We start from the raw sequence: 10,328 nt of genomic DNA on the forward strand, positions 1-10,328 counted from the left end.
ATATATATATATATATATAATTGAATGAGCTGGAGTCATCAAGGAGAAGTGCAGTTGGACCATATATTTGTAATCACTACAATTGTTTTCACGCAACTTAGTTCTCCAGGTTCGGAGGTATTTGGTTTCGTGACAATTTCTCTGCATTATGTGATCTAATTGTGCTTCCTCAGGTGATATAAGTATTGGTTTCGTAACCTCAAATTCTCAGCTTCAAGCTCATCCTTTCTGCCTATCACTAAGTGTATCAAAAAATGTGGTGTGCGTGAAAGTCTGTTGATAAACTGCTTTGACTGTATGGATGGAGTAGGACAGTAGCTATGATGTTGATGTTGATATTGAAGGGAGTGTTATTTTTTTTTATTTGCGATGTTAATTTATTCTTTGTGGTTGGTTACACTTGCTATTGTCCTTGGCTGACCTTCAAGACTTCACTGGTCAATCAGTTAATAAGCTTGCATGTACAAACACATCGTTCTGTATATATCTACATGTATACGCACCCATACATGCAAGTTCCTACACACATATACATTTATATTTTGACACGGCGGCGAGCTGGCAGAAACGTTAGCACGCCGGGCGAAATGCTTAGCGGTGTTTCGTCTGCCGCTCGTTCTGAGTTCAAATTACGCCGTGGTCGACTTTGCCTTTCATCCTTTCGGGGTCGATTAAATAAGTACCAGTTACGCACTGGGGTCGATATAATCGACTTAATCCGCTTGTCTGTCCTTGTTTGTCCCCTCTGTGTGTAGCCCCTTGTGGGTAGTAAAGAAATAACACACATATACATTTATATACGTACTCGTGCTTGGACACACATATATATTTACATATATATTACATATTAAACATGCAAGGATTGTATGATAGTGTACATACATTCTGAATTGGTGTCTGTTAGAATACTGCCTCTCGAATACCGCCAGTCTCGAATATGTTCAGAAGGGATTGTCTTGATATCTATGTGACTCGTGTAGTATACAAATTTATGACTGGTGACGTAACTTAGATGTTGTTTTGGAATGGGTCACCCCGTATGTTTTTTGAAATATAAAGAAACCTTATATACGTATGATTTTAAAACATTCGGTGATAGGACGTATCTTTGTACTACTGTGCTCAGGAAGAGAATCATTAAAACTATTTCGATATACAAAAATAAATAGGATTCTCAAACCGATAGATAGTTTACCATCGAGCGTTTCAAGTTTTTTTTTTCTTATTCACAGAAATGTATAGGATTTTGTTAAAAAAAGTCAACAGATGTTTTGCGATGTCAATTAGAATTAATTGGAACGTAGGTTTCATTTGTAATGTTTGTGAATGTTAATAATGTTTATACAGCATAAATATATATCCGATTGTTAAGATACTGTGGAGAGTTCATCACTATCAGTGTCATAATCAGTCACTCTTTAATAAACACGATCCACATATCAACATCAGACAATACAAATACAACTACTAAGCAAATATGGCACATCTTTTCAGGCACTTCTCCAAAAGAAAGATCTTAGTTTCACTCAGAAGGCAAAATCATACGCGTCATACACCAACATCCTGAATCTTACATGACACTCTCGTACACTGTGCTTCCTGCATGGCACCGTGAACCAATAAATATATTCTAAAATACTAAAAAATGGCAAAGGAGTTATGTCAATCGATATATACTTTTCAAAACTCGAAATTTTTACATATTCATAGCATCAAATATGACACCAAAAACTAGAGAAAATCCAGCATGATAATATTTATATTTTTCATTTTATATTTTTTGTTAAATATAAATGAAAAGCAATTACTGCCACGTTGTCTCCATGCAAAATATCATAAAATCTACTTAAAAGCAGAAACTTATCCCTGCTGTCGATAATATATGGATTACAGAGAATAATTAAATATTGCAATCTAAATGCCTCGTGTAATATGTTAACGATATTGAAGAGCTTAAATTATATATTTTACTAAATTTCTAGGTCGTACAAAGTTAGAAAACTGCTTACAAAAGGCTCAACACACATGTAAACATGCTTTAATTCTTCATCCTATAAGTAAACCCGATAAGCATTATTGCAGGTAGATACAATTTCTTTCTATTGTTACTGCATGTAATATTCACGTATTTTATATAACTACAGACGTAATATATTTTCAACAGTTACTTACATCTGTAAGCACAGCTGTTTGTTTGTTTCGACGTTTCATCACTGTTACTCACAGAACTTTTAGCCGAATTTCATATGGAAATCCGAGACAAAACATGGAGAAAAATTTGTAAAAACGTTCTGGAGTTGTTGTTAGCACAAATCTTCGATTTAAATCGACACGACGTTCGATTCCTGAAAAGGGGATGCTACAGCTCTTCTCTATCTTCTATATCAGATAAAGTGGATCTGTCCGGCGTCACCCAGATTTCAACTAATCTTCTATTCCTTTATTCATTTACTTGTTTGTCATTTGACTGCGGCCATGCTGGAGCACCACCTTTAGTCGAACAAATTGACCCCAGTACTTATTCTTTGTAAGTCTAGTACTTATTCTATTGGTTTCTTTTGCCGAACCACTAAGTTATGGGAACGTAAACACACCAACATCGGTTGTCAAGCGATGGTGGCGAGGCAAACACAGACACAAACATATACTCTTACTCTCTTTTACTCTTTTACTTGTTTCAGTCATTTGACTGTGACCATGCTGGAGCACTGACTTTAGTCGAGCAAATAGACCCCAGAACCTATTCTTTGTAAGCCTAGTACATATTCTATCGGTCTCTTTTGCCTAACTGCTAAGTTACGGAAACATAAACACACCAGCATCGGTTATCAAGCGATGTTGGGGGGACAAACACAAACACATAAACATATACACACACATATATATATGTACATACATACGACGGGCTTCTTTCAGTTTCCGTCTACCAAATCCACTCACAAGGCTTTGGTCGACCCAAGGCTATAGTAGAAGACACTTGCCCAAGGTCCTACGCAGTGGGACTGAACCCGGAACCATGTGGTTCGTAAGCAAGCTACTTACCACGCAGCCACTCCTGCGCCTATATATATATGTGTTGCGTGTGTGTGTGTGTATACATATATATATATATATACGACGGGCTTTTTTCAGTTTCCATCTACACTCACATGTCTTTTGTCGGCCTGAGGCTATAGTAGAAGACACTTGCCCAAGGTGCCATGCTGTGGGACTGAACCTGGAATTATGTAGTTGGTTAGCATGCTACTTACCACACAGCCACTCCTGCGAGAAACTTTTGGTGAACTTATCTTAGAATTAGGGATCAAAGTCACGGGTTAGAGTGTCGGATTAAAATTAGGGTTGAAACAGTCGAACACGCATCAGTCTTTTAAAAATATAACTCGCACCTCGTCAATTATTTATTTGACTAAGCGCGCATGTATCACAGAAAAATTAAATGCTGCACAAATTTTGCCTCAGAATGTAAAACATTGTAAATGTTACCAGATATTTTAAAGTGGTACCTAGTTTAGAAACACTAGTTGGATATAATCACCTCAGTTATTTATTAAATGATGATATTTATTTTGCTTCACCTTCCAGACGCTTGCTCGTATATGCGACATGTGCTTCTGCAATCAAAAACTATGAATGCAAAAGTTACTTCTCTAATCTGTATTTCGGTGAATGTAAAGGTAAGATATTTTATTATTAACGCAAGTCTTGAATTCAGAAATTAATTTTATGTTATCAAGGAAATATACTCGAAAAATAAATTACTTTTCTGATGTTATGTAATGAGTTCATACCCAATTAATGTAGAATATTTTTAACATTTAGATTTTTAAATAAGAAACCTGTTTTTTTTTGTTTTTGTTTTTTTTGGTGTGGTGCCTTTGAAAATATTGTTTGCCTTGAGCCGTAGTCCACCATCATACACAAGTCTCATCTATCTTGATATCTTTGTCCCATTGACTTAATGACTTGATAGAAACGTTCTCACTGTTCATCACTTGTATCACCAATACTTTCAAGGAATTTATAAAGGTGACAGGGGAGATACTCCAGATATTTGTTCGTATTTGCTCGCAACTTTTAAAAGTTCTCTAGCATGTTGTCGACTATTTCGGCATAGTTGATTGCTTTCTTGTTCCAAGAAAATCTTTTCCAACTATTACAAATGGATTCGATGCTGATGCTTCCCAGTATTTCATTGAATGAACAAAGTTCCCATCAATCATCAATTTTTAAATCTGAGGTCGAGCAAATGCATCGACTTTATCTTTTCACTGCCCAGACGAGGAAATATGCGCCAGAGATACTAAAAGCGTGTTCCATCTTTATTCGGAGCATAAACAAACTGTTTCATTATTCCAAGTTGAATATGATGTGGTTGTAGAATCATTTTCCCCCAGCAGAAATAAAGGCTCTTCAACCACTCTCACTGCAGCCATTCTTTGATCACCCGATGTTTTCCCTAGCTCTACTGTCCGACATGCACAAAAAACGTGGATATGTTGTTGCACCAGGAGAAAATTAAGGAAATCAAAGTCCACGCATATCACCCACTAATGATTGTGGAGATTGGGTAGCTTGAAATATAGACGTGAGTGACAAAATGGTCTCAGCGTATCAAAAGACATTCAAATCAGATAAAATCGTCCTGACAAGAAAGTACCCGTCAGTTTGTGTTATTGATGTCTATCGACATAGTTTTATACGTACTTACTTCAAAATCTCATGAAGTAGATATTGTAAGTAATGCAGCATTTCAAATAAAACATGAAAATATTAAGTGTAAAAGAATTAAGACCCTTAAACCTTAATTGAACCGCAAAAATAACGATTGTAGTAACAGAATCCAAGAAATATGCTAAAGGCAAAAAAAACTCTCCATACAGAAGGAAACCAGACTTCTGACTTGCAACAGCGGTCTTCATAAAGTGCGTTTTAAACCACGTCGAATTTCGTAAAACGAAACGATTATTGATTTATTAATTATTAATTTATCGACATAGGTATATTACGAGAATTTCTAGATATTTGGCACCAGCTTTGCGAAAAATTAACACTACTCACAAATTTTTCTATCAACACTGAAAATATCATTAGAATCATTTACATGTTTAAACATTCAATACTCCAAAATGCAAAAAATAATTTAAAAAGGTGTTGTTTTAATACTATTTTAAAACTATACACAACCCTATTGGTCGCCATGCAAAACAAATTCTCCAAATATTATAAATAATTTCTCTATTTTATAATCAACCGATGTAGTTAAAATAAATACCATTGCTTCTAATGATATGAGGATTTAACCGCTGTTGCAATATTCCATCTTTTTTGTTAAGGCGGAACGCTAGCAGAAACGCTAGCACGCCGGGCGAAATGTTTACCGGTATTCCGTCTGTCTTTACGCTCTGAGTTCAAATTCTGCCGCGGCCGACATTGCCTTTCGTCCTTTCGGGGACGATAACTTAAGTACCAGTTGCGTAGTGGGGTCGATCTAATCGACTATCCCACCCCCAAAAAATTTCGAGCCTTGTTCTAGAGTAGAAAATAATACTTCATCTTTTTTGTAAGAATATTTCAAAAATTAAAGATAAAACCTTTTAATTTTGTAGCACACCTAGAGTCTCGACACTGCATGGCATTATACAGACAATCTTGCTTCGAAGCTGTAAGAGATTATCCAATATCGCAACCAGATTTCGAGTACTGCAAGTACGTATGTGTATGAAAATGTATATATATGTATGTATATACATACATATATATTTTGTATATATATTCACCGCTACTATTATCATTGCTATCTCTAATGCAGTGGTTCTCAAATTTTTCAAAAAGTTTTATGCCTCGGTCTCCTTACAGTTTTTTCGATGATTCACGGTCCCCTATAAAATGCAGGATTATTACGTTGGAAAAAATGATGTACATTCGTGCACCGTATTTTCCGGACTATGAACCGCACTGCCTATAGACCGGCAACTCTGAAAATCACAACTAAATCCTCGCAACAACCCATAGGGATACAGCAAATACACATGAAAATATGGGGAATCAGTGGAACAATTAGTTGCAACACAATTGAGAAACAAAAGCAGTCAGAAAATATACCGAGCATCTTGTATTAACAATTGTGTAAAACTGATTTATGCCTAGTTAGCAGACAGAAACCGCAAGTCATACACCGTAAACTGCGGCACATATACGTACATAACAGTGGTTCCAGAGCTTTTGATATCACCCTCCCCTTTTGCCATGTTTTGGGATGCTATTCCTCCCCACTGTCATTCCTCTTATTCATTATCCAAGAGGTGCATTTCAACGAATTTAGCTATTTTCAGCAGAAGAATTGTAACAGCATCCCAAAATGTACAGAAGTTTCTGCTAATTGGACCACTAGTGTGCACGGAAAACCACAATTTTAGTAGAACTGTCTTCTCCTCCTCTCTTGAAGCCAGCCATCTCTCTTCCTGAATCCCTGATAAATAACATGACAACAACAAAAAAGTATATAAGAAATTATTTATTTACAAACGCAGACTATTTGTTATTTTATTTACAGCAGAGTTCAGTGTGATAGATGTACCTGCTTTGCAGTGACCAGCTCTTTTATGTTCGACTCTGTTCCGGAGAGAGCAAGCCTCATTTCTGGTGTGACATCCAGTCGATTTCGTTAATTCAATTTTGATGGCAAAGAGAGTGGAAAACGCAGTCTCACACTCGTAAGTGACTAGAAATGGCATTAGTACTCCAAGAGCCATCTTTGCGACATCAGGATATGACCGTACCATTTCATTCCAAAAGTCAGAACAGCACATTTCACAGAAGAAAAAAACATTTTGTACCTCCATCGTTGACCAAATCAATGAACAGCGCTTGAATTAAATTATCTTCTATAGGCAGATCGCTAACAGAGAGTACATAGGGATTCCTGATAAAGCGGCAGTATTTGTCAGTGCTGAAGATCGGGAAAAATAAAAAGATATTTCCCTGCCAAGTACTGACATGTGTTGTTTTATGAGTTCAACGATGTCGTCACCGACTTGCAGCTCGTTCTTATCAATAAACATATTTAGTTGATGAAATGATGTAAAATTCGTTGTATCCAACTTTGGGTGCAAAAGTGCAGGCCTCATTTTGAAAGCACTTATTTTTTCATGAGAATGAAGCATAACTATATCTTTCCCTTCCCTTGCAGTGAATGATTGACGGCATTCACTGACTCGAAAATGTCCACCAAAAATGCCAAACAGATCAGAAAACGAACATGGCTTGGCATCCTCTAAAAAGTCGTTCACTTCTTTTCGTTGGAGGAAGATCCTCTTTACTATTTTTTGTCTCGGAAGTCATCTCACTTGTGAGTGCAACAGAAGAGTTTAAAATTCAAAACCTCTTTCTTTGCACAACTCGGCAAATATATGGAAGTTGAGTGTGTTCGCTTTGATGAAGTTCCCCCACTGTAATGACGTAATCTAGAACATTTTCTAATTCATTAAGCATGGTTTTCACCATTAGCAGTTAGGGATTTTTCTTTCACCAAAATCTGAAAACCGGAACGGCAACCAAGCACCGTAACTGGTGAGGAACTAGCAGAGCAGCTTGGATTTAGTCATTGAACCATTCATCGACACCTGCGAGCTATCGGAGAAGTCAGCAAATTGGATCAATGGGTTCCTCAAAAAATTTCCGAGTCTAATCGCGCGCAGAGGGTGAATGTGTGCCCTCTTTGCTTTCATGCCACAGGAATGAACCATAGATAGATAGATAGATAGATAGATAGATAGATAGATAGATATGTCTGTGTATGTATGCCTGTGCATATATATATATATATATATATATATATAAAATGAATAACAAAGGTGTATAAGTGTCAATTCATCTTTGTTACCCGTGTATATCTTACTCACCTACCCTTGTATTTACTATTCGGAAGTACTTGGAAAGTATCGTTATATGAATTGCATGTCTGAACAAACAAAAACGGATTTATTCACTAAGTTGGATTGTGCCATTTGCATACACAGCATAAATATTGGGTGGAAAAAATTCTATGTAGAGTTTGATACCTAATATTGTTTGAGCGTACACATAAGTTCGTCTTAGCAAGGTGCCTGAATTTAAGTACCTAATCCAACTGAATCTAAATTACATTATGTGTGTGTGTGTGTGTTTAATAAAATTAAAACATGAAAACACACTATCTTGAAAAGCAACACATTCTCTTTTAAATAAAAATAAGACATTTTGCCAATGCGTTTTATTTCTGCGGGAATTTTAAAATTTGATTAAAAACAAAGCTCAGGAATTATTAATCAGTCCAAAATATACATATGTAGTGGTATGAGTGAGTGTTCTATCTGAGTGTGTGCCTTAGTGTGTATCTGTGTCCACATCTTAGTGTCCGTGCATGTCTTCTACAACAGCTTTACAACTGGTGTTGGTATGTTTAGGTACCTGAAGCTTAATGGTTCGACAAATGGTGACCATTAAAATAAGGACCTGAGTCGATTTATATGAATGAACACTCTTCAAGGAGTTGTGCAGCATGGCCATAGTCTAATTGACTGTAACAAATAAAAGATAAATAATGTTTATCATCTTTTTTAAATTTTGAAATAAAAATTTGCGATTTATTTTTTTCTTCCAGACGCCTTGTTGTGTTAAAACAATGTGCTGAACTAGAAAAAAACACAGTGTGTGCAGAATTCTTTAAAAAACTAATTGAGAAAAACTGCCCCCGTAAGAATATTTTTATTAATTATATCTTATTGGATGTAATTTTGTATTGATGAACTATATTCGAAAAGATATTAGGAAGGTGGGCTGAAAAGTTCATAAGCTGGCTTTGAAGGAATGACGCAGGATCTGTGAAATCATGCATGTATTAATTTCAACGATTCTTATTAATAACTGCTTTGTTTGTTTCCAGATAAACTGGCATCTTACTGTTCAAGGAAGACTTCAAATGTGATCAGTAGCAACTTCTTTTGAAAATGAACAAAATTTGGTATTGTGGTGTTATCAAGTACCTGCAGCAAAAGGATTTAGCATTCAAGGACATTCATGTTGCTATGCTTGCTACTTTAGGGAATGGCAGTCCAGCTTTATCAACAGTGCAAAAATGGGCAGTTAAATATAGGATGTGAAGGGAAAGTCTTGAAGTATATTTTGGCATATTTACACCATTTGTGTAGCAGCGAGAGGAGGTGCAATGGCCCAGTGGTTAGGGCAGTGGACTCGCAGTCATAGGATTGCGGTTTCGATTCCCAGACCGGGCGTTGTGAGTGTTTATTGAGCGAAAACACCTAAAGCTCCCACGAGGCTTCGGCAGGGGATGGTGGTGAACCCTGCTGTACTCTTCCACCACAACTTTCTCTCACTATTACTTGCTGTTTTTGTTGTGCCTGTAATTCAAAGGGTCAGCCTTGTCATGCTGAATATCCCCGAGAACTACGTTAAGGGTACACATGTCTGTGGAGTGCTCAGCCACTTGCACGTTAATTTCACGAGCAGGCTGTTCCGTTGATCGGATCAACTGGAACCCTCGACGTGGTAAGCGACGGAGTGCCAACAAGTAGCAGCCAGAAACTTTCTCCACGTCAAAACTCACTGAACGGCTTTCTTACGGGTTGGAATATGACTCAAGTATATTTGAACTGATAAAAGCTATGTATTTATACACATTCCTGCTTAAAGCTGCCACCACATAATTAGTTTGCAGTGACCCACCGATTAGCACTACCAGTCATTGCACAATGATGAGAATATCAAATGAGAGACTGCCTCTCAGATCAACTCTCTAATTTTTATTACTGAGACGAGATAACCACTCCGAAATACTTGCATCTCAAAGTCTGGGTAGGTGACACTGAGAGCTGACTTTGGTCTATTTTCACTGTTTGACTGTAGCTGAAAGTTGCCTCCACGACAAAATACAGTAAACGGCTTTGTTAGGGATTCGAATATGAGTCAAGCATATTTGAACATTTAAAATTTTGTGTCTGCAGAAGGCACATTGTGCAGTGCCACGATACATGAACATATCTGCATGACACGAGAATTACACAGAAATGGAAATCGAAAGACTACATCCGTATTTCTCAGTCATGCGAGTAATCAGTAAAAATCCTTTATGAACAAACCTATGCTTAGTGAAATTTACCCTCTTCTGGTATGGGAAAACAGAGATTACCAAATTGCTGGTGTCAGAAATGGAATGGCGCGCAATGTATGTATGTATCTATGTATGTATGTAGATTGATGAAGACATACCTGTATATACATATATGTAAATATACACATGCGCGCGCACACACACGTATATTATACAT

General features: G+C 36.8%; 1 protein-coding gene across 1 annotated transcript in view; it reads left to right on the forward strand.

The window, feature by feature from the left end:
* Positions 1–10,328, forward strand: part of LOC128248050 (uncharacterized) — a 56,380-nt gene that overhangs the window by 11,229 nt on the left and 34,823 nt on the right. Inside the window, exons 5-8 of the mRNA XM_052968442.1 lie at positions 1,983–2,082; positions 3,586–3,677; positions 5,610–5,709; positions 8,645–8,736. Coding sequence (XP_052824402.1) covers positions 1,983–2,082; positions 3,586–3,677; positions 5,610–5,709; positions 8,645–8,736 — 384 coding nt within the window. The remainder of the gene's footprint in view (positions 1–1,982; positions 2,083–3,585; positions 3,678–5,609; positions 5,710–8,644; positions 8,737–10,328) is intronic.

The sequence above is a fragment of the Octopus bimaculoides genome, chromosome 6 (genome assembly GCF_001194135.2).
Source record: "Octopus bimaculoides isolate UCB-OBI-ISO-001 chromosome 6, ASM119413v2, whole genome shotgun sequence".
NCBI classification, from domain to species: domain Eukaryota; kingdom Metazoa; phylum Mollusca; class Cephalopoda; order Octopoda; family Octopodidae; genus Octopus; species Octopus bimaculoides.